Raw genomic sequence first — 25,654 nt, forward strand, 5'->3', positions numbered from 1 at the left:
TTATTATTTATAGGGTTATTATGTTATGATTTTACTAATCCGGCCCACTGGAGATCACCTCAGGCTGTATGTGGCCCCTGAACTGAAATGAGTGACACCCCTGACCTATAAGCTGATGCATCTTCTTCAAATGCCTTCAGTCTGCTTTTTAAAAACATTTAAAGAGACAAGCTCACTCAAACCCAGGCTCTCCTGCAGCAGACTCCAGGCTGCAGGATCAGCGTATCTTACTATTGAATTGAACTCCACCAAATCAGCTTTGATTCAAGTTAGAGCTGCTGCTTGTCTGTGTTGAGCAGCCTGTCTGATTTCCAGCCATAACAAATGTTAAAAGCTCTGAGTGCTCCCTGGGGCCCACGATGTTCCGTATACACGATTCCTAAAACAAACAGAGAAATAATCCCACAAAGATCCCCCCCCCCCCCCCCCCCCCCCCGAGCTGCTGCTGCTTCTCCTCCAGGGTTTTGAGGTGGTGGTAAATACAAAGTGATCAAAGTTTAATAATGTAAGCACTAAACTGATCAGTGGGATTCACACAGACGCCTTCAGGGGGTTTAATCTAAAGCCTCTGATGTTTGTTATTGTGCTCTTCTTCTTTAAGTGCGAAGGCGCCTTTAATCACGATACTTAACCCCGAGTTTGTTTAGCACGGCTGCTCACAGCAGAGAGAGAGAGAGAGAGGGAGAGAGAGAGAGGGAGGGGTGCAGAGCGGCTCATTCAAGTGTTTCTTTAATGAAGATTGTTCTTAAGAAGTTTACTCCCCGCAGAGACGCCACCCACAGGTTTGTGAAGTGTCATTTTGCAGCCTGGAGTTTGGTGTTTAAAGGGTATGACATCGGGTTTGTTGGAGGGAGAAGTGGACAAAAGATCGAGACTTCAGAAGCCAGCTGTAATTAATGTCATGATAATAATAATTAATAATAATCATTTTATTTGTAGAGCACTTTTCAAAAGGGCTTCACATGGGCAGCAAAATAAAACAGGCAGTTCATAAAAACACACAAGTGAAGATTAAGAAATAAAACATGTTTTAAAAAACATAAAATTCCCCTAAAAGAACTCTTAGAATTATTTTAAAATATAATTCTTAAAATGGTTCAAATAAGATGAAATAAAATTAAATACAATTAAATACCATTAAATTAAATTAAATTAAATTAAATTAAATTAAATTAAATTAAATTAAATGGAATAAAATTAAATTAAATACAATTAAGTTAAATAAAATAAAATAAGATAAGATAAAATAAAATTAAATGATATACAATTAAATAAAATACAATAAAATAAAATTAAATACAATTAAATACAATTAAATAAAATTAAATTCAATAAAATTAAATAAAATTAAATAATATAAAATCAAATTACATTCAATTAAATACACTTAAATACAATTAAATAAAATTAAATACAATACAATACAATACAATTAAATTAAATTAAATTAAATTAAACAGAATCAAATAAAAAATGAAGTCAAGATGCTTCTTTGTTTGTTTAAAGGGAATGCTTATTTGCAACACCCGTCCCTTGAAAGGGCTTTGTTAGAAATAAAAATTTTACATTCAAGGGGAGAAAGGAAAAGGTAAACAGGGTACAACATGAAGCAATAAGAGACACATTTAGCAGAGACAAAGCTGTAGAATATCAGATATAAAGGGATAAAAGAAGGGATGTAAGAATACACTGAACCCAAGATCGATTTGAATCCTGATTTTAGTTCACGATACGATTCACTCAAGATTCTCTAACGTCTTTCAAGAAAATGAGAGATCCAGTGTTTTCCTCTTAGCACATAACAAGCCAGAATAAAAATCTGATGCTGACAAGCAGACGAGTAAACCTTTGAATGTTAAGCAAACTCAACATCCTCACGATGACCTGTCACTCATGAGGTGCCCTCGCTCTAACGCGTACCCGTCTGCATCCTCTATTTTAATCCAGATGAGACAATAACTCAGAAAGTCAACATCCTGCTGAGTTCAGGAAGACTCACACTTCCCAAATGAGACCACAAACTCATTTTGAAAATGTTTATTAAGGTAATAAATCAAGAGGTAAGAGGGCTTACTTTCTCATTAATGTTTGCTCACACTGCGCCTGCTGGTCATTAAAGAAGCAGGATCAGGTCTACAGAGACTTCCCTTCTCAGGACCTGAGGGCTTCATGCTCTGCTCCTGCAAACAATCCAGGAAGAATATAAGAGCAGGGTGTATTTGAGTTGTTGCAATGTTTTGTATATGATCTATAATCTCATTTAAAGTCCTCTAATATGCCCTTAAGAGAGAACGAGCATCCTCATTATGTAAACCACCTTCAAACACGGCTGTAAATTGAGTCGGCCTCCTTCTGCAGCGCTGTCATAAAGCGCTCATTAATGGGAGGACTCAGTCTGTGCGGATGGGAGGAAGAATTCCCTGCAGGCCGTGAATCCGCCCCAGGACATTCTGTTTTTCTGTGTCATTACTGGAATGATTGACAGATGGAGAAATATCTACTGCAGGGGGCAAGAGCACCCCCGCTCCCCACAACGCTGCAACCAGCTTTTGTTCATGAGAATCACACGTCGGGGCTGAAACGTCTTCAAGGAGAAGTCATTGTTTCTCCAGAGGTGGATGTTCGGAGGCAGCATCAGGACATGTGGAGGCATCTCTGTAATTAATTCCAAGCATATCATCCCATTTATATGTTTGAGGAACCACACGCGCTCCCTTGATTGGCATAATGAGACGAAAACTCATCTGGTCACAGCTGGAAACATATTGTTTCTGTAATTTCCCTGGAGAGTTTGCTTTTGAGTCAAACTTTAGAAATTAGAAACTTCACGTTGTTGTGACCTCTCGCTCCTCGCTGCCACTCATCATCCTCTGCGTGAGTTTGTAATTGGACAGAAAAAGGCTTGTGCACTACTTTTCTCACACCCCCACCCACCACTACATCCAGCCAGCTGCAGGCTGGATGGCGACCATCAGCAGCAGCAGCATCAGCGGCGGCAGCGGCTCTGTAATTGTCTGGTAATTACAGTTGAGATGAGCTCCTCTTGTGGACTAATCGCCCCCTCCCCTTAACAAGCTGAACTCAATTAGAGAGCTGAATTTAAGGCCTGTCTGCTGTCCTGACATTGGTAGACGGTGTCATAATAAATCCACAAAGGCCAATGCACCACTCTACCTGCAGTACCAGCGTTCACCACCAGAGGGCAGTGTCTACCTGTGGATGCGGCGGTCTCACATGTGTCACCCCTCTCCTCTTGGGAGCGCATGATGACTTGCACTGCATTGTGCTGAGTGAAGGTGATGTACTGCAGTCAGAGCGCCGTGCTCCAGCAGCTTTGACTTTCAGGCTCACATGCCAGCTTCCTTTTGTCGCTGTTTGTTCCTTTCTTTTGTTTGTGCAGACGCGTGATGGGTGTACTCTGTCAAACACTGCTGCTGCTTCATTTAGAAACAACACAAGAGGAATCCATCACTGCAGTCTTTCATTCCCTCACACAGAGAGCACTCATGTGGGATTTAGAGGTCATGACAGGTGCTGGTTCTCGGATCAGGGTGAACTAAATGTTGTCAAAGAGGAGGTTTTATGACAACAAGGTTACATGTAGATGTTGTTTTAAGGACGGCGCAGTGTCATCATTTAAGCACAACCATTAAAGACGTAGATCCAAATAATCTGGACCAACCTGAGGTCAAAGTTGGTTCCAGGATCCTGTTATAATTGAATCCACTGATCTACATGTTCACTCTACTCACAGGTCAAACAGCCTGTCACACACACACACATGAACAGCAGTTAGTGTACAGTTTCCAGCATGCACACAGGACACATTTGACTTCATCATGTAATCTTATGAATGCAGGGTTTTTTTTAAAGTCATATATTTTTGGGCTTTTTTGCCTTTATTGACAGTACAGCTGAAGAGAGACAGGAAATGTGGGGAGTAGAGAGTGAGGGAAGACATGCAGCAAACGGTCTAGTGGCTGGGAGTTGAAACGGCAACCTCTGTGACAAGGACTATAACCTCTATACATGGGGCGCTTAGACCGCTAGGCCACCAGTGCCCCATAAATGCTTGTTTTCAACAGACATCAAGAAAATGAAAGAGAGAAAAGTTGAGACAGAGTTAGTGGCACTGGCAGCTCTCAGCTCTGTTAAAAACAGTGTTAGAGTTAAAGATATGTAACATGAAGCGGCTCTATTTAGTGTTTTACTTGCTTTAGTTATTGTTTCTGTTTGTTGTGGAGAGGAGGAGACCTCTATGGTTAATACCACTCCAAGAAAAAAGACCTTATGAACACTGAAGGCATCCTGTGAGCGGCCGCAGCTCAGCTCAGCTCTTAGCCACTCCTGTCATCATATTTTCAGAGGCAAACTTTGGATACACACATTTCTTTTCCAGCATGAACTCCTTTTATTTGTTTAGCTCTTCTTTATTTGGACTCTCCTCTAACTTGTGGGATTTTATTGCAAGTTGATACCAATTTAAAAAAAAAGACCCAAAAAATAACTTGCAAACAAAAAGATTAGATTAGTTTTTTCAACACATAGCTGTAATTTTAGTTACTTCCTGTATTTTTTCCAATCACTATTATGAGTCTGATGTTTTATGGGACACATGGTATTTGTAGTTTTTTGGTAAATGTTGGTTTTATGCAGACATTTCTACCACGGAGGATTCAGGCCACATTAAGGATGAAGAAAAATACGATTTTAGGAATACAGTTGTCATTTTTTATTTTTTTTAAAGTTGTGTTTTGGGCATTTCTGCATTTAATGGATAGGACAGCTGAGGAGAGACAGGAAGTTTGGGGAGTAGAGAGTTGGGGAGGACATGCAGTAAAGGCTGGAATTGAACCTGCGACGAGGGCTGTGGCCTCTGTACATGGGGCGCACGCTTAGACCGCTAGGCCAACGGTGCCCCTGGTTTGGTTTTCTGAAGCCTGTCAAAGATAATTCAACTAACAAGAGAAAACACTGTTTCTTATTGACTTTTCAGTCTCACACGATTTAAAATAAATGTTAAATGTGTTTATATGGTTCAATAATTCAAAAATGATATGAAGTAGCATAAATAAACAAATTTCAGAGTGTACATATAAGACATAACTCTCATTTTTTACACCTATGTTGTTGTTTTTTACAATAACTGAATCTGCAGCACGTCCCTCTAAAATGCAAAATAAATCCATTGTCTTTTTTTAATCACTAAATTGGCTCCAATCAACGAGAGAGAAAACTGGAGCTTCATCTGAATGCATCAAAATGAAAGCGTGTCCATTATAACCCGGCCTCCATCCAACAGGCTGAATGTAAACACACTGTCTGAGGAGGCGTTGTTCATTTTATTTTATTTGTTGCCATAAATTCAGTATTTTTCAGTGTGATTCATGCAAATGCGATAACAAAGAAGTTGCCAGGATGTAGAATCATTGTGCAGCCTTCCTGTCTTTCTCCTGTTTGCATTGTTCTTTGAATTACTTGTTACTTCCATGAAGTTTTTTTAATGCACAAGAAATATTGAAACTAAAGAACTTTGTCAGATAAGTTTAGAACCCACATCACATCCACATGAAGACCTAAAGCTCTCAGGGGGTCACAGACAGATGTGATTTTCTGTTAAGGGGTCACAGCACTGAAAGGGTTGCAGACACACACACATGCCTGGATACATTTCCGTTCCCTTATTGTCGCTCCTGTACCCGTCAGGCTCTCAGCGTCTCGGTCAAGGACTCTGCTGACTGGCTCATTGATTGACACGGGGTCAGGAGCTGTCAAAGGTCTCGCTAACCGCCCATGGCATGTCAGCTGAATTTGCACCAGCTGAAGACATGTGTGATTTAATATGTGGGGTCAGCTGTGTGACCTCTGGGTGTCCTCTTCTTCTCTTTCCAGCGTGTGATGAGTGGACCGTGCTGCCTCGACCGGACCTCTACCATGACGTCAATCGCTTCGGACACTCGGCCGTCTTCAGTGACAGGTGATCATTCACGCAACACCTCACTCACAGCAGCAGCAGAGAAGCTTTATGGATGGTATAGATAGAGCTGGGAGATAAATCCATAACAGTTACCGTGATGTCATTTTTCTCAATATAAATATGACAAATGTTTGATAAAAATTTGATATAAATAAATCTATGATTGCATCTCTCAACCACTGGAAAGGGGGGCGCTAATGAGCCTTAAACACTAGTTACCACTTAACATTAGACAGAAGAAGAAGACGGCATTGAACAGCCAATCATGTCGCAGGGTGAGAGGTAGGCGGGGCTTAAACATTCACTCAGGACCAAAAACTTGCCTTTAAATTTAAATGAAATAATAATTTGATATTTTTCATGATAACTATCGATATCAACTGATTTCTAAGATTAATTTTTTGGCTTTTCCTTTCGTATTTGAAACGAAATACTGTTTCTCACCAGCTTGATAACATCATTTTCAATATCGCCCAGCTCTAGATATAGAGGAAACATTCTCAGAGACATGAACACAAACATGTCATTGGATCTTTCATCACATTAATGACTAAATCAGGCATGTCCAAAGTAAGGCCCGGGGGCCAATCGCGGCCCACGGTCCATTAAATTATGGCCCCCAAGCTTCCATCTTAAATTGTGTTATTTATAGCACAGATATTAATCACCTCCAGAATCATGTGTGCATTTGCAGTTTCTTTCAAGCGCACAAACAAAACTAAAGTCAATCCAGAAACGTCTCAAAAACCTTCATATGGACTACTTTTATAAAGCCAAAGCTCTGGATATTCTGCAAGACGGCAATAAAGAAGAAACACAAGAACTCTTAAAGTTGAGAGGTTTTGTGAAAATGTTCTTGATGAACACTAAAAGTTCAGAAGACACAAAAGAGGACACAAGACAAGATCAAAATTATGAAAATGTGCAGAAAAGGCTAAATTTGGTGCAAAAAAATTGTTCAGAATGCAGGACAAGAATTATTTAGTTCTTAAAATTGTTGTCTGCTGGTCAGAAAAGTCTTAAAAACAACATGAAAAAGAAGTGTGATGAAATCCAGATCGTGATCCTGCCATGGAAAAATAATGAGACAGTATTTTCCCCACATTGCCTGACCCGAATGAAAAACATTCTCCTCCAGAAGAAGAACGTTTGATCATGTGTACATGGCTTATGGAGAACTGAGGACTTCCTAGTTACTGATTTATTGAGAACAAATGTAAAATAATTGTAATTAAATAGATCTTTCATATATACGATTCCTAAGTCTCAGTAGGAGCCACTGGCCCTGAGGTATTCTGACAACATCATCATATGTGGCCCTCTTTGAAAAAAGTTTGGACACCACTGGACTAAATCCTGGTTGTTCCTGTATTTCTAATTCCTCATCTTCTCGATGCCCGTCTGTTCAAAAACCACTAAAATTGCATACTTTGGTTTCATGCAGCAACCTTTTCTACAACAAATAAGTTAGATTGCTGCAACCAATCTAACTCACTGAATAGAACTATATTACCAGGACACTTTGCATGAGCATGAAGATGTCAGGAATAAAGAAAGTCTGACAGAAAGAGCGAAGCAGCAAAGTGAGAGGAAAAAGCTTCAAATGAGAACCAGAAATGAAATGAAGAAACCCAGGTAAGTTGTTGTTTACAGCCGAGCAGGACGCTGTTTGTATTTAGACACAAAGTGTGTCTGTAAAATAAGTACAGACTCTGAACTCTGACAACAATCAGTCCAGATATTCACATAAAGAAAGAAAAGCAGAGAGAGATCTGTCGATATATGAAGAAGGTGACAGATTCAGGGGAGAATGTGAATGAAGGAGTAGATATAATGTGCAGATGCTTCCAGACGGGGTGCAGCAGGTCGCTGGGTAGTGTGATGAGTTTGAAGATTATATGAATCATATGCTGTGGCCTTTCGCAGTCCCAGAGTCTGAACCGCGCCGAACACGGGGAGAACGACAGACATGAGTACTCTCCTGCAGCGCCATCAAAACATCAAATGAGGGAATATCTTCCAAAGGAACGGCATTATATACCTCTGTAGTGCCATTATGTGTGTTATACTTTACACCACTTCTTACTTTATATGCAGTATCTGTCTAAAACACTGGAGAGAGAGATACCACTCCTGCAGCGTACATATAGTATCTCACAAAAGTGAGTTCACCTCCACATTTCTGCACATATTTAATTATATCTTCTCATGGGACAACTCTGAAGTGATGACACTTTGACACAATGTAAAGTAATCAGTGTACAGCTTGTTCAACAGTGTAAATTTACTGTCCCCTCAAAGTAACTCAACACACAGCCATTAATGTCTAAACCACCGACAACTAAAGTGAGTACACCCCTAAGTGAAAATGTCCACATTGGGCCCAAAGTGTCAATATTTTCTGTGGCCACCATTATTTTCCAGCACTGCCTGAACCCTCTTAGGCATGGAGTTCACCAGAGCTTCACAGGTTGCCACTGGAGTCCTCTTCCACTCCTCTGTGATGACATCACGGAGGTGGTGGATGTTAGAGACCTTGCGCTCCTCCACCTTCCAGTTGAGGATGCCCCACAGATGCTTGCTGTCTTTACTTCTTTCTCTTTTTTCTTTTTTATTCCTTCTTAATTTTTTCTTTCTTTCATTCCATTTTCCTTTCGCTTTTATTCATTATTCATTATTATTTTTCCTTCCTTCTTTCTTTCCATGTCTCTTCATCCTTCATGTCTCCTTTTCTCATCCTGTCCTTTCCTTCTGTCATTCCTTCACCATTTATTCTCCCCTTTTTCTTTCTTCTCCTCTCCCTCTCTTTTCTCTTTTCTTAGACCTCTTTTCTTAGAGTCCCTGAGCTCCCTTGTCCTGTAGGTTCCTCTGGATCTCTGCCGTAGATTCCTTTTTTGGGTCTGTTATTCTTTCTTTCTTTCTTTCTTTACTTTTTTCTTTCTTTCTTTCTTTCTTTCTTTCTTTCTTTCTTTCTTTCTTTCTTTCTCTTTCTTTCTTTCTTTCTTTCTTTCTTTCTTTCTCTTTCTTTCTTTCTTCCTTTCTTGTGTCCTTCTTTCTTTCCTTCCTTCTTTCTTTTTTCTTTCTTTCTTTCTGTCTTTCTTTCTTTTCTTTCTTGCTTTCTTACTTCTTTTTTTTATTCCTTCTTTTTTCTTTCTTTCATTCAATTTTCCTTTCATTCCCTCCTTTCGCTTTTATTCTTTTTTCCTTTCTTTCTTTCTTTCTTTCTATGTTTCTTCATCCTTCATGTCTCCTTTTCTCCCTAAGTGAATATGTCCAAATTGGGCCCAAAGTCTTAATATTTTCTGTGGCCACCATTATTTTCCAGCACTGCCTGAACCCTCTTAGGCATGGAGTTCACCAGAGCTTCACAGGTTGCCACTGGAGTCCTCTTCCACTCCTCTGTGATGACATCACGGAGGTGGTGGATTTTAGAGACCTTGCGCTCCTCCACCTTCCGTTAGAGGATGCCCCACAGATGCTTGATAGGGTTTAGGTCTGGAGACATGCTTGGCCACTCCATCACCTTCACCCTCAGCTTCTTTAGCAAGGCAGTGGCCGTCTTGGAGGTGTGTTTGGGGTCGTTATCATGTTGGAGTACTGCCCTGTGGCCCAGTTTCAGAAGGGAGGGGATCATGCTCTGCTTCAGTATGTCACAGTACATGTTGGCATTCGTGGTTCCCTCAATGAACTGTAGCTCCCCAGTGCCGGCAGCACTCATGCAGCCCCAGACCATGACACTCCCACCACCACCACACACTTGTCTTTGTACTCCTCACCTGGTTGCCACCACACACACTTGACACCATCTGAACCAAATAAGTTTATCTTGGTCTCATCAGACCACAAGACATGGTTCCAGTAATCCATGTCCTTGGCCACTCCATCACCTTCACCCTCAGCTTCTTTAGCAAGGCAGGGGCCGTCTTGGAGGTGTGTTTGGGGTCGTTATCATGTTGGAGTTCTGCCCTTCGGCCCAGTTTCTGAAGGGAGGGGATCATGCTCTGCTTCAGTATGTCACAGTACATGTTGGCATTCATGGTTCCCTCAATGAACTGTAGCTCCCCAGTGCCGGCAGCACTCATGCAGCCCCAGACCATGACACTCTCACCACCATGCTTGACTGTAGGCAAGACACACTTGTCTTTGTACTCCTCACCTGGTTGCCGCCACACACGCTTGACACCATCTGAACCAAATAAGTTTATCTTGGTCTCATCAGACCACAAGACATGGTTCCAGTAATCCATGTCCTTGGCCACTCCATCACCTTCACCCTCAGCTTCTTTAGCAATGCAGTGGCCGTCTTGAAGGTGTGTTTGGGGTCGTTATCATGTTGGAGTACTGCCCTGTGGCCCAGTTTCAGAAGGGAGGGGATCATGCTCTGCTTCAGTATGTCACAGTACATGTTGGCATTCATTGTTCCCTCAATGAACTGTGTGCCGGAAGCACTCATGCAGCCCCAGACCATGACACTCCCACCACCATGCTCGACTGTAGGCAACACACACTTGTCTTTGTACTCCTCACCTGGTTGCCGCCACACACGCTTGACATCATCTGAACCAAATAAGTCTATCTTGGTCTCATTAGACCACAAGACATGGTTCCAGTAATCTATGTCCTTAGTCTGCTGTCTTAAGCAGATTGTTATCAGGTTTCTTGTGCATCATCTTAAGAAGAAATGTGAGGGGTGTACTCACTTTATGAGATACTGTATGTTCTGATGCTCCCTGCTGAAACCTGATTTATCTGCATAACCTTTTTTATTCAAACCACAGTGACAGATTTTATTTCCACTGAGTTCCACACATGTTTAATTATGCTCCCGTGGCATTCACAGGCATGTTAAAGTTGAATAATTAATGCAAGCAAACATGTTCTATATGCGTCTTCATCTGACAGAAATATGCGCCCGGGAACGACCTTTTCACATGCAACCGCCCAAAGTTTCACATTAAAGGATTTTACAGCGGCTCTGAAGGGAAATTACCTTCCATGGTTCTTTTATTCATGATCACATCTCTGTGCACTTGCAGCATGTTAGCGGTAAGAGCGATATGCAAACTGCACACACTCAGAGGAGGCTTTTTTGAATGGGGAATATATGTTAAACTTCAGATATCCACTATTTTAGTGTGAAAAATGAAAGGCTCATTGTGGTTGTCTGAAGTTTTAAATTTAAGCCTCGTCGTGCAGAAAAACCTCAAAGCTGAGAACTGAGCTGTTTTTTTTTTTATCCCAAGCGTTAACTACAGAATTTCACACAGGAGGAATTTTCAAAGATCAGAAAATTCAAATGTTTCGTGGGATCAAACCCTCTCATCTATTTCACTTCGTTTGAAGAGAGGTAAACAACACATCAGTGCCATTGGAACTTCGATGAAGCTCTTTAACTGAAGTCAGAGACGAGTCAGAGAGGAGACAGCACACTGAGTCACTCCTTCCTTTAATGCCACAAAGGTTTCACCACCCTTGAGTCCTTCTAGGAAACTATTAGCAGCCACTTAGTGTGTGCATTCAAAGAGAGAAATGAATATGATGGGGTTCTTTTGCCATCCAGTCTCCAAAGTAAACATTGTCATCCTTTGAACCACTGACTGTGTGTAAACATGGACGACATGCTTCCATCCAAGAAGCAGAAGAAAGTACTTTATTAATCCCCAGAGGGAAATTCAATTTTTTCACTTGTGTTACACGCACAGTTTTTGGTATATACATACAATGCACACACACATGCACTTAGGGAGAGATGTCAGAGTGAGGATGCTGCCATCAACCAGCGCACCCCAAGCAGTTGGGGGTCCAGTGCCTTGCTCAAGGGCCCCTAGGCAGTGCCCAGGCAAGTGAACCAACCCCTCTCCAGCGACCAGTCCACTTGCCAAACTTCATCCATACTGGGACTCGAACCAGCGACCCTTTGGTTCCCAAGCCAAGTCCCTATGGGCTGAGCTACTGCCGCCCCATGGTTAAAAAGTGAAGCAAAAACACTGCCAAACAAATGCACAGCCTGCAGGCTTCAACTCAAGCTGCACTGATTCATACAGATACATCATCCTCTCTATCAGCTGACCTCAACCTCCTCTCATTTGGCGGTGCTTTAGTCAAACATCTACTCTTTATAATAAATCAGCATGATGACAACTAACTGATACAACACAAAACACGCTTCAGAAAAATGTATTTGATGTGTAGTTTGATTTTCTAGCCAGCCACCAGGGGGAGCTGTTTAACTTCTGGCTTCACTATTAGGGAGCAGCTGTGTCGGCCATCATCTTATTACAATGTGTGTTTGAAACAATCAGAGAAAATTAGCTACCCTGGGGGTTAAAAATTGTCTTCTTGCTTCTTGTCTTTCAAACCAGGTAAAAAGAAATTTAAAGGAGTTTGGTTTTTGTCATGCATCATTTAATTTCACTCCTATTTAATGACTTATAGTTCTACATTTGCTACTTTTCAACCTTTATTTGGAGGGTGAATCAGAGACAAATATCTACTGAAGATGAAGGCAGACAGTTTCTTATAATTTGAATCTTTGCTTAAATTATAACCCTTACTATATCGAATTAAATATCAGGATATGGATGATCAGTTTTGGTAATTTAAAAACTAATTTTACCTCCCACATCATTTTGTTACAGACTCTCATAGCAGACCCCTTTGATGGAATTCAAGTGTGCAAATGATCCCTGATGATTGCACAAGTCTTTCTCAAAAACTGCAGAAAACTGAAAGAAAGATTTTAACTTTGGTCCTTCAATCCTCTCCCTCTATCCCTCTCTCCAACTCGGTCTCAGCAGATGTGTGTCTAACATGAGTCTGGTCCTGCTGGAGGTTTCTGCCTGTTAAAGGAAGTTTGTCCTTGCCACTGTAACTTGCTAAATGCTGCAAAGTGCTCTGCTCGGTGAGCTCTCTTGTCTCGTAGGTTCCTCTGGATCTCTGCTGTACATTCCTTTTTTGGGTCCGTTTTTCTTTCTTTCTTTCTTTCTTTCTTTCTTTCTTTCTTTCTTTCTTTCTTTCTTTCTTTCTTTCTTTCTTTCTTTCTTTCTTTCTTTCTGTCTGTCTGTCTGTCTGTCCTTTCTGTACTTTTTGTCCTTTCTGTACTTCTTTCTCTTTTTTATTCCTTCTTACTTTCTTCATTCTTTCTTTCATTCCATTTTTCTTGCTTTCTCTCCTTTCTTTTCTTTCTTGCTTTCTTTACTTCTTTCTCTTTTTCCTTTTTATTCCTTCTTAATTTTTGCTTTCTTTCATTCAATTTTCCTTTTATTCCGTCCTTTCGCTTTTATTCATTTTTCCTTTCTTCCTTCCTTCCTTCCTTTCTTTCTTTCTTTCTTTCTTTCTTTCTTTCCATGTTTCTTCATCCTTCAGGTCTCCTTTTCTCATCCCGTCCTTTCCTTCTGTCATTCCTTCACCATTTATTCTCCCCTTTTTCTTTCTTCTGGTCTCCCTCTCTTTTCTCTTTTCTTAGACCTTTCTAGAGTCCCTGAGCTCCTTTGTCTCGTAGGTTCCTCTGGATCTCTGCTGCTGTGGACGTGCCAGACTCCAGATCCTACAACTACTACTATCCATCTCCCCACTATCATCTCTCTCTCTCTTCATCTCCCTCTATCCCTCTCTCCAACACGGTCTCAGCAGATGTGTGTCTAACATGAGTCTGGTCCTGCTGCAGGTTTCTGCCTGTTAAAGGAAGTTTGTCCTTGCCACTGTAACTTGCTAAATGCTGCAAAGTGCTCTGCTCATGGTGGATTAAGATGAGATCAGACTGAGTCCTGTCTGTAAGATGGGACTGGATCTGATCCGGTCTTGATGTTGGGTCTTTGTTAATAATAGAACATAGAGTACGGTCTAGACCTGCTCTGTTTGGAAAGAGTCTGAGGATGACATTTGTTGTGATTTGGCACTTTATAAATAAAGATTGATTGATTGATCCCTATTCATTTAACTTAACTTGCTCCAAAATGTGATTTTTTTCCATTATTCAAGCTCTGCTAAATCCACGAGACAACATCTTACCTTCGCTCATCGTACGATAAACTCTGCAGCATCTCTGGGACACTTAGACCCAATTACAGCCGATAGTGACAGTCTAAAAAATGTAACCTGTTACCTCAGGAAATAATCCTCTGTGCGTTCATACATGACATTTCATTATTAGTCTTTGGCGTGAATAGATTGTGATGCGGGAGGTGTAGCGATCAGAAGGGATGACTCATCTGTTCGTATTATCTGCGCCGCCAGCGGAGCAAGACTCCGAGATCCATATTAGGTTTTACACGCTGTCGTAGAGACCGCATCAAATATTAACATGAATCACACCGGCCCTGCTTGAGTCAATCCTCTCTGATGACTCCTGTTCCTCTGGAGCTATTAGAGGTTTGTTCATGCAATTAGAAGTTCATTGATCACATTCTGATTCGACACAATCACCGAGCGCAGGACCGAATTTAGCTTTTGGATTCTTTTACGGGTCTTTGTTGAGGAGATGCACAAGAAACATTTTAAAATGTAGAATTAGTCGACGTATACAGCAAGACATCTCTTACTACAACCCTGTTTAAGTCTTTCTCACTATCAGGGCACTCAAGGCGAAGCTGCAACATTTCTTATTTCATTTAACACATCTAGATTTTTAAAAAGTTACTTTTTGGGGCATCCCTGCCTCCATTGATAAGACCCCTGAAGAGAGCTGACTTGCAGGGAGCAGAGAGTGTAGCACAGAGCCGTGGCCGCGAGCAGAACCAGGATTGCAGCAGATTCGTGAGGGTTACTCTTGCCCAGTGTGTCTCTACACTCAACCTCAGATCCGGCTACAAAACCCTGAAAGCAACCCTCCCAGTCTAGACCTCAAACTGAAGCAGAGAGAAGTCCGCTTCCTCTGCCAGAACCCCCTTAAACTCCAGAACAGACCTCATTTTTTGAATTTCTCCTACTTTCCTCACAGACTTCTAATTCTCCTCTATTTATAAACCCCATGTACTTACACATTACTCCCTTGGTACATTGCGGTTTTATATTTCTTTGTGTTATACATGTTGAGGAATATGTTGGTTGTTTCAGGTCAGCAGTTACTCAAATTAGTCATCGTGACAGTTAAGCAAAGGAATTATTCACTAGTTAATCAGTAGAAGCTCAACATTACTCCTAGATTGTAACTCAATCTGTCCTGCACACCCCTGAGAAAAATCAGTACACAATAGAGTACATGCCACAACTATTTTGTACATTTGTTGGTACCATAGAAGTCTTATAAACATCTGTCATAGTGGCCTTTATGTCCAGAGGGGACTGTTCACAGAAGGAAATATGTCAAAGTAGTGATTTACAACTCCTCAAAGACTCTGTGTGCACTCATTCAGAGTATTTCTGGAGCCTTGTTGGTGTCGCCACTTCCATTTACAAGTGTTACCAAACCCATGTTGAGTTTTGTTGGGTCTATTTTGCAGGAAATACCCGAAACAGTCATGAAATATTTTATTCACATTCAGGAATAAAGGATGCCATTCAAACACTATTAAAAACAAAATCAATTTAGCACATGATGAATCTGTATCAAACCAAACTGGAGCTGAAATATCGAACAGTTCAGAATGTTGTTATAAGGATGTGCCCACATGTGATCAGCCAGCTTATTTCTTCTCAAAGAAGTAGCCACAGGTGAGGCCTGAGAAAGCCCTGCATATTTAAGAAGAGATGGTAGAGAGAAGTCACAAAGTGTTGAGCATGAGGTTCAAATGTACAGGTTAACTTTCATCATCAGGTCAGGATGCAGCCAGTTTCTCTCTTAATATGTCTTCAGGATGCATCACTGATCTGTAAGACAAGGAACACTCTTAGATCAATAACCAAATAATGGGTAAACTAGAATAAACTAATAATATGGACAAAATGAGAACTAAAAGAAGAGAATTCACCTCACCATCACTGACCTGCTGCTCCGTGTGAAGGTCAAAAAAGAGTGAGCCTGAGGGAGAGCAGTCTTTAAATGTAGTGTGATCAGGTGACTTCAATCAGGCTAACGAGGAGTGACAACGAGTGCAGACAGCAGCCAATCAGTGAGGAGGAACAAAGAGGGGAGGAAGTGAGCTAAAGGAAGAACAGAGGAACACAAATTAACACAACTAAAGATTAAGATAAATTCCACATCACAACTAAAGATGACTTTCATTAACTAAAATTAAACGGGACTTAATTTAGCTAATCTAAAATCTACTATAAATGTGCTTCATATTATATGAATTAGACTCTACTTATTTTAAATGAACTAAAGTAAGCAAGTAATTAACAGTAACAGTAACTTAATGATACTCAGATTATAACTCATAATTAAAATTCACAATAACAACAACAACAACAACAACAACAATAACAACAAGGCTGCACGGTGGTTCAGTGGGTAGCGCTGTTGCCTCACAGCTAAAGGTTCCTGGTTCGAATCCCCGGCCGGGCGGGTGCCTTTCTGTGTGGAGTTTGCATGTTCTCCCCGTGCGTGCGTGGGTTCTCTCCGGGTACTCCGGCTTCCTCCCACAATCCAAAAACATGCTCAGGTTGATTGATCACTCTAAATTGCCCGTAGGTGTGAGTGTGTGCATGAATGCTCCTCTGTCTCTCTGTGTTAGCCCTGTGATAGGTTGGCGACCTGTCCAGGATGTACTCTGCCTTCCGCCCGAAGCCAGCTGGGTTAAGGCTGATTTATACTTCTGCGTCTCCCCTACGCAGCAGGGGCTGACGCAGACATGAGCCCCACATACTTGTGCGTCGGTGTGTCCGTGTCGCGCAGCAATTCTCCTCCGAAACGCTTGAGGGCAGTGTGGTCTCTCTGATAGCCGGTCGCCTGCTTCCGGTCCCGCTACGATCTCTGTTTACTTTTCCACATCGATTCAGAGCGTGTTCTGTTAATCTACAGCTGATACATGTTGCTGTTTATCATACAGACATGATTACATGAAGAATAGAGAGGAGGAGATGAAATACACGGCCGATGTGTGGCCGATGTCCGGGATCCCGGAAGTGCTGTGAATGTGGGAAAGACAAAGCTGTCGAGCGGACCAATCACAGAGCTTGCGGTCCGCGTCGGCTCTACGCGTAGTTACATTTTGGAGGAGGTGCACGTCAGCTACGTGCGTAGGCCTCTGCGTAGGTACGGGAGCTACGCGGACCCCCGGCGTAGGGTACGCCGTTGATTCAACGCAGAAGTATAAATCAGCCTTTAGGCTCCAGCCCCCCGTGACCCCAAACGGGACAAGCGGTCAAGATAATGGATGGATGGATAATAATAACAATGATAATGATACAATTAATAATACTAATACAAAAAAAGCAATAATAATAATGGCAATAATACTACCATTAATGATTATCATGATAATACAAATATAAATTAAAATACATTCTAACGAAGGCCCTAATTATTATTATTATTATTAGTATTATTATTATAATTATAAAATAACATGAATACAAATAATTATAATGGCAATAATACTACTAGTAATGATAATCCTGATAATAAAATAAAAATAATAAAAAATAAAATAAATGTAAGGCCATAATGATAATAATAAGAATAAGAATAATAAAAATCATAATAATGATAATAAAACAAAAAACATACATTAAAACAAATGTTAAAAAAAATGCAACATCAGCAATTACCATTAGTCATGAAAAGGTGGCCAATGTTAGGTAACCTTGTTAAAAACTTAAATCAACAATAATTTTCCTTACATAATTTAAAAACACAGTCCCCATGGTTACTGTTCAGGCATGTTCATACAGGGCGATGTGTCTGTTGTTTCTCCAAGAACAATATCCTCTAGGGTCTTTAAAGTAAGGCTTTAATGCACCATGCACCACAGACAGAGTTTCCTGCACTACTTTGAATTAAAGGAGAGGCAAAATATCAAAGATGTGTGAATCCAAACATGGAATAATTAAAGGAAAGTAAGAACAAGCATTTATTTTCTGATGAGATTGAACCCAGTAAATGTCCTCCTTCTTCTCCTCATGATCCGTACTCTCACCCAGATCTCCTGCGTGAACCGTGTGAAGTGTGCCCTCATTTGATTTGAGGGGACTTATGATCAGACTGGTGCAAATTACCCAATCCACCCTGCTCAGACTCTACACCACACACAGACACGCACACACACACACACGCCCAGACACACTAATCCCAGCAGCTGAACAGAGGCCAGAGGAGAAAGATGTGCAGTAATGCCCTAAACCACCACGAGCCAAACCCACACACACTCAGCAGGGGGCCTGTCAGGTCCGTCCGTACAGGGGGAGAGGGCTTGTTGAGGATTTAGCAGAAGTGTGAGGTGGGTCGAAGCCCAGAGAAGAAAAAGAGCACTCGGACTAAGCTTCTTTGGCTTTCACTGTGCACAAAAGGTTGAAACTTTGGAGGATTCTGAGACAGAAATCATCCCCCTCTTACCTCCTGAATCCTTCCCTGCTTTCATCCCACGTAGTCTTCTTACATCTTCTTTCCTCTCTCCTCCTGCAGTGTGATGTACGTGTTTGGCGGCTTCAACAGCCTGCTGCTCAGTGACGTCCTCATGTACACCTCGCCCAGCTGCTTGGCCTTCTCCAGTCCGGCGTCCTGCAGCCAGGCCTGGCCGGGGATCCACTGCGTCTGGAACAGCACCCAGGGGAGCTGCCTGCCCTGGCAGAGCACCACCAACGGGACTGAGCACCAGATACCGGCATCCTGTAACACTCGATCATGTAGGTGACAACAACAGCACCGAATCCTGAATCTAATCCCAAGTGATTTTAGATTCTGCTGCTTTTTCTCAAGTGTCTGCAAAACTTCAGTCTTTGTAATAATAATATCAGCTCACATAAAGAGACTTTGTTTTTCTCCCTGTACACAATAATGTGTTAAACAGATTAAGAGTTAATGTGTGTTCTGAAAAGTAGAAAACAAAGGCTTCATGCATCTTTATCAGCTGTCTAGAGGCTCTTCTGTTAATGTTTGTTAAAGTTAATGCCAGTCAACCAACACAAATGCTAAATATCCACCAGCTCCATGTGAGGAGTTGTTAAAAGTTTGTCAAAGGTAATTCAGAAACTGATATATGCACATTTCTCTGTCACCTTAAAATATCTATATTTTTTAGAAGTATTTTTCAACAATTTAGGAACAAAACTATTTAAATATGAGAATTTAAGAGTGCAAAAAGGCCATAAAAATTGATTTAATTAATTAATTAAAGTTCTGTAAGTAATTAGTTGCAATTAATATAATTTATTCATAATGTGAGGAGCATTTTAGGAAGACTTACAGCATACAAATTATGACTTTACTATTTTCTGACACAGACATTTTTTACAAGTTTAAAAACAGTTAAAAAAAAAATGTAAAAAGAAGAAGAATTGTATTTATGGGCAGCAAAATAAAACAAGCAGTTCATAAAATCACACAAGGCAAGATAAAGAAATAAACCATCTTTAAAAATACATAAAAATCCTTTAAAATAATTCTAAAGGAAGGAAATTAAGTATCTATTTATTAATTAGTAAAATCAAGTAAAATAAAATAATGTTCAGATGAAATCAGGAAAGGCTCTTCGATATTAAACTAAAAAGGTCTGACGTCAATCCAAGATTTTAAAGTACCTGAGCACATCCCTGTATGTGTGTGTGTGTGTGTGTGTGTGTGTGTGTGTGTGTGTGTGTGTGTGAGAGTTTGTTTGCAGACGTGACAGTGACAGGAGGGATGGGGGACCGAGAGCAGACTAATTAATCAATCACGGATGATGTTGTTTTCTCGGATGGATAAATTAATAGAAGTTCAAAGCTAATTAATTGACAGTGGGTATTTGTTATCATGTCCCCACAGCTGCTGTTATTCTGACAGTCATAGTGTATTACACACTGTGTGAAATAGTTAAAGCAGCAGTGAGCAACATGAAGATTCAAACAGGAAACATCTGCCTTCACAAAGCCCCTCCCTTCAATGATGCACCAAGACGCACGTCAGATAATTAAGGTGGACAAAAACACTGTAAATACATTGATGGTTTGACTTTTCATGTATGCACACGAAATAGGGAGGTGTGCCCTCCCCATTTCAGGCTTTGCCCTTCCACGTAGGCACCTGGAAGGGAAGGGAGCTCCCAGGACAGAGCCATACCGCCAAATATAACTCATTGCGTGCAAATAATTAATTCTCTTTCACAAGAGGGGTCCTGACTGAATTTTAGTTAAAACTCAATCTACCTAAAAACTATGGATATGTTTAAGGATGCTTTAAATGCAGATCACTCTGATGTCATCACAAAGACAGCAGCATTTTTTTTACTTTTTATGCTTTTATTATTTTTTATTAGTGATTTTTGTGACTGACAAATGTGCAAAGAGGACAGTTAACAAAGTTATGCACAACACATGACATGGAACAGTGGAAAAACAAATAGAAAGCATACTGGTAGAGAAATGAAGGCATTTCAACAAAATTCAGATGACTGCTGTAAGATAAGAATAATGATAATATATAGCAATATGATAGTAGTAATGGATCTTGGAGCAGTTGGAAGGTTGTCAGTTCAAAACTGAGGAGGTAAGAGACGGAACAAGCAAAACAAATTATACAAAATGAATAAATAAATAATCACTCTAAATTGCCCGTAGGTGTGAGTGTGTGCATGAATGGTTGTCTGTCTCTCTGTGTTAGCCCTGTGATAGGTTGGCGACCTGTCCGGGATGTACCCTGCCTTCCGCCCGAGGCCAGCTGAGATAGGCTCCAGCCCCTCGTGACCCCTAACGGGATAAGCGGTCAAAATAATGGATGGATGGATGGAATAAATAAATACATTAAAGTTGAGAGAGAGAGAAAAAACAATGAAAGAAGGGCAGAAAACATCGATTTTACTCATATATTTCTTTTAACACCCTGTCCTGTTCCTCATTTTCAGACATTTCTCTGCAAGAACAACTTTAAAAAGTGATAAAATAATACAAATTAAAATATTAACTCATCATATTGTCTCTTATATGCAGTGACCTGATTCAAAACTGATGATTCTTGGAAAAAGAAATTGCTTAATTTATATCTTCAGGCGATCAGACGGTTAAAAATAGTCTTTAGATGAAGTCACTGATTAATCCTTTTTAAAGCAGCCTTTGTGTAATAATAACCTGTCTGTGTGTCTGTGTGTGTGTGTGTGTGTGCTACTCATGTTTTAATGTGCCCTATAAACACATCTCAAAATGACAGTGCCCCAGTTTAACCGGCCCTCATGTGAGCGTCTGTGCTCATGTGTGTTAGTATGTGTGCGTCTGATTGGACAGGAAGACGTAATCATCAGGGACAGTTCAGCCAGGTCTCTCCTCGCCCCGCCGTCAAATCTCTTCTGTTTGCTTTTTTGTGATTCTTTACAAAAATGTCTGAGTCTCCCCGACAAGCTCGCTCTCTTCTGAAGTGTCTCCAGAAATGTTTGCAGATGACTTTCCTTTCAGGCACATTTAATACCAGAGAGGCTTCCTCTTCTTCTCTCTGCTGCTGCTGCTGTCTGGCGGTTTCTCTGTCCCAGATTCCCCAGAAGATACTGCATGTCCAGGAATGTTTAAGATCTCTGGTTCACAGCAGAGACTGACAAATAGAGAGAGCAAGACGCCGTCATCAGTCAGCTTCAGTTTCTCTTCTCTGTTGTCTCAAAAATGTGTTTTATTCAGCAGAATAATAATCCATGTTCTTCCAAATGTTGCAGATGCTGATAATGAGAGGTGTGACCAGTACACAGACTGCTACAGTTGCACGGCTAACACCAACGGCTGCCAGTGGTGCACGGGCCAGTGTGTGTCTCTGGGAAGCAACTGCACGTCCGCCATGGTGAGAAAAAAGCTGACCTCAGCTGACAGCAGCTAACCCTGCTAACTCCAAGCCTGCAGACACATCACAGCTGTGTCCACAACTATCAGTTAAAGCTCTCCTCGCTGCTGTTTACAGAACATTAGTCACAGAATCACCACCAGCCTCTCTCTGAAACTGTCAAACACTGCACTTAGTGCTATAAAAGTCGGACCTCTAATGATTACCAGCGGTAGTAGAATGAGTCCGTCCTGAAAAATGTGTTCATGTAAATGTTTGGGTGCACCAGGTAAACTCCAGGATGTAACTTATTCCTCTAATAGAAGCTGAAATAGAAGACTTATTATAACATGTGCATGAATAGTCAAGTCAACTTTATTTATATAGCACATTTAAAAAACAACCACAGTTGGCCAAAGTGCTTTACAAGCTTAAAAAACACAATCAATAAAAACAAATAGTAATTAAAAAAGAATGTGTGTTAAAAACACATTAAATAACACAAGAAAAGCCAAAAATAAATACAAGCAAAATAAAATGTATGATGTCTCGCTCAATAGGTATTTAAAGCCAGTGCGAAGAGGTGCGTCTTAAGTAGGGATTTAAAATTCTCAAGTGTCTGAGCACCAGACCATGTAAGCTTTTAAAGGTGACATCATGCAAAATTGACTTTTTAATGGTTCTCTACCTGAAATATGTGTCCCTGTCTACAAACCCCCGAGAATGAAAATAATCCATTCTGCCCCTGTTTTGATTTCTCCACCTTTCTGTAAATGTGTGTGAAACCAGCCGTTTCAGACTTCCATGTTTTTGTTACGTAACAACAATATCCGGTCTGTCACGGAGTCAGAGCTCGGAGCTTGTTCAGCCCATAGACTGTATAAAATAATACTGAATCCCCTCCTCCGTTTTTCATTCCCTGCACAAATGTGTGCTAACAAGGAGCTTAGGAGGGAGGCATGCTAGTTGTAGGCTGTCTTAATAAACACAAAGGTCGGTTTTACTCCCCATGTCTGCAGATTTGAAGATCTAGTGGATGATTTTTATTTGTCATGGATAAGTGCTAGCACTAATTAGCATAGCCACATAGCTACATGTTCATAGCTGTAGCTGTAGCTGTGTACCAAGACACACGTCGACATACTGACAAATAAAACAACAGGTAACACAGAATCTGTGACCAATCCTTCAGAAAGGTCCTGCTGCCTTTCTGGTAGAGGTCAGTTTTACTCCCCAGGCCTGTAGATTTGAAGATCTAGTGGATGATTTTTATTTATCATGGATAAGTGCTAGCGCTAGTTAGCATAGCCACATAGCTACATGTTCGTAGCTGTGTACCAAGACACACGTCGACATACTGACAAATAAAACAACAAGAAACAGTAAATCTGTGACCAATCCTTCAGAAAGGTCCTGCTGCAGGCGCCTCTCAGTCAGGATCAGATTCTGGATCAGATTCAGAGGGTTGAAGTAACGTGATCTCTGAGCAGCCGTGTATATTCAGCCAACATGTAAACATTTGATCAACGTGCTGGAGAGCCGAGGCACATCCACTTCCTGAGGGGGCGTGGTCAGAGGGAAAACAGAGTGTTCTGAGGAGGGCTGAAGAAGAGGGCTTTTCAGACAGACCAAAATCTGATTTCAAAGTGTTTTTTTGAGCATAAACTTTAAAGACACGTTTTGGGGACCTCTTAGACCAATATATGTTGATGAAAAAAGCGTGATATGTCACCTTTAAAGACCAACAGCAAAGTCTTAAACTGGATCCTGAAACTGAAGGTAGCCAGTGAAGAGAAGCCAGTACAGGCGTTATGTGATCACGTCGTCTCTTCCCATCAAATAGTCTCCTTACAACTAGCATTGGACTTCCACCAGATCCGTATCCGGTCCGGCTCCATGCTCTCTCGTCCATCAACACCCATCGGTTGCGTTTTCTTAGATCGCTGCACGGAGCAGGACCGCCAGACAGCTGGAGTCATGTGACAAGGATGAAGGATTCGCCTCCTCCTCGCCTCATCCATGTTGTCTTTATAGTCCTCTGAAAACCTCTGACCAGTTGACTCCCGGCCTGGCACCGCTCAAAATGACATTTTGTTGTCATAGTTAAGTTAAAAACGATCTAACGATAACACAGAGTGTTTTATTCTGAAAATCGGTGCCTGACTTCCTGTCCCGCTCCATCTTCTCTGTTCTGATTGATGCATCGTGTTCCGGCATCCGGCAACAAAAGAAGTCTTGCGTCTTTGATCTGTTGTGCCGGATCAGAGCTGGAATGCAACAGAGTGGATCCAGTGGAAGTTAACACATTGACTAGAATAGAAACCTATCAGATCCAGTGCTGTGACGGATTGGAGACGGACCGGACACGGATCCAGTGGAGTTTGGCCCAAAGACACAACGGGTTGCAGGAGCCAATCCCAATCACACTCTGCTAACGTTGGATCCATATTCATGATGCTGTCGTTGTGACAAGCCCTTCATTAATGACCTCCAAGAGTTTTTATTAAGCCTTATAAAACTCCAACATGTCAAATTTGAGTAATGATTAGATAAACTACTTATGAAGTGCGTTTTTGCGTCCCACTTGAAATCAGATTTGTCTGTCTGTGATTAAATCACGGCTCATTTAGATGTGTTTTGACACCCAGAGACAGACGATCCTCCTCCAGCATCTTTTTCTTCATTGGTCTCTAAAATGTTTGAGAGATACGGGTCAGCATCTCTGACTGCAGCTGTTTGATAATCACAAACTCTACAAACACTTCATGCTTTCTGATTTTATTCATAAGAACGTTTCCCTCATGGTGCAAGAAATTTAATAATAACTTACTTTGTGTCCATTTTTTTGTCTCCTTTCTTTTCCCAGGGAGCCATAGCAGAGTTTGAAGTTTGCCCCAAGGACAAACCGTCATACGTGTGCAACAAGAAAACCAGCTGCAAGAGCTGCGCTGTGGACCAGAACTGTCAGTGGGAAGCCAGAAACCAGGAGTGCATCTCACTTCCAGGTAACAGTAGTAGTAAGGGAGAAGTTGCAGGGATGTTTTGTCTCTGAAAGATGATGATATTGTTGCAACTATGACTGTTTATGTTTGTGAAAATAGAATCAACTCCTTTTCCTACAATCAGCGTGGTTAGCAGACCATGAATAATGTTTAAAACTACATAATGAGCTTCTCTTCAATTTAATGCTTCTGTGCATTTCAAATGTATAAAATCATATCTGTTTTTAAAGAGGTGGTTTTGTGCTTTTTTATGTTTTAAAAACAAACATCAAGTTAAAATGTTGGATGTCAGTATTAAACGTGAACAGAGTTTTAGATTGTGAGGTAAAGGTTGAGGATGAGACTGCCGGACACGCTGAACAGCTTCTTCAAAAAGTCGAGAGGGACAGGGAAGGTATTTGCTCAATCTGTGATGTCACAGATTGGTGAATCTCTGGAAAAGAGCACAACAAAATGTATGACGGACCATACAGAAACCTCCTGCTCTGGTTTTTGTTGTCAGAGTCCAAAACATATGGACATATTTCATAATTTGTCATTTCAAATAGAGAAACAATCAATGAAGATGACTTAGGCTATGTTCACACTGCGGGCAAAAGTGGCCCAAATCCGATTTTTTGGGGGGTCAAGTGACCAGGTCAGATTTTTTAGAGGCAGTGTGAAAATTCAAATCTGATTGTTTTTTCAAATCAGATTTAGACCACTTCCATATGTGGTCCTTTTTTCAATGCGACCTCAGTGTGAAAGCCAAGGCGGATTTGATACTTTCACGTCACTTTACAGCGACACACGTCACAATTCTGTGCGGCGATAGCCTTGCAAAAATGGAGGATAGCAACGTTGGTGCAAGTCAATGGAGGCACA

At 41.0% G+C, this 25,654-nt stretch overlaps 1 protein-coding gene and 1 long non-coding RNA gene across 10 annotated transcripts in view; one reads left to right on the forward strand and one right to left on the reverse strand.

Annotated features, from left to right (window-relative positions):
* atrn (attractin) overlaps positions 1 to 25,654 on the forward strand; it is a 252,196-nt gene that overhangs the window by 54,613 nt on the left and 171,929 nt on the right. For all 8 annotated transcript variants that reach the window (XM_034674875.1, XM_034674877.1, XM_034674878.1 and 5 more), the window contains 4 exons: positions 5,893 to 5,977; positions 18,480 to 18,700; positions 21,688 to 21,809; positions 24,655 to 24,793. In XM_034674875.1, coding sequence (XP_034530766.1) covers positions 5,893 to 5,977; positions 18,480 to 18,700; positions 21,688 to 21,809; positions 24,655 to 24,793 — 567 coding nt within the window. The remainder of the gene's footprint in view (positions 1 to 5,892; positions 5,978 to 18,479; positions 18,701 to 21,687; positions 21,810 to 24,654; positions 24,794 to 25,654) is intronic.
* LOC117806151 lies at positions 15,431 to 18,425 on the reverse strand. Of its 2 annotated transcripts, none has more exons than XR_004629617.1 (3): positions 18,411 to 18,425; positions 15,891 to 16,057; positions 15,431 to 15,784 (listed from the first exon to the last, which is right to left on the reverse strand). It is a non-coding gene; the product is annotated as an uncharacterized LOC117806151 (long non-coding RNA). The 2 variants fall into 2 exon arrangements; XR_004629616.1 differs by lacking the exon at positions 18,411 to 18,425 and adding an exon at positions 16,386 to 16,400.

This window comes from Notolabrus celidotus, chromosome 22 (genome assembly GCF_009762535.1).
Source record: "Notolabrus celidotus isolate fNotCel1 chromosome 22, fNotCel1.pri, whole genome shotgun sequence".
Lineage (NCBI taxonomy): Eukaryota > Metazoa > Chordata > Actinopteri > Labriformes > Labridae > Notolabrus > Notolabrus celidotus.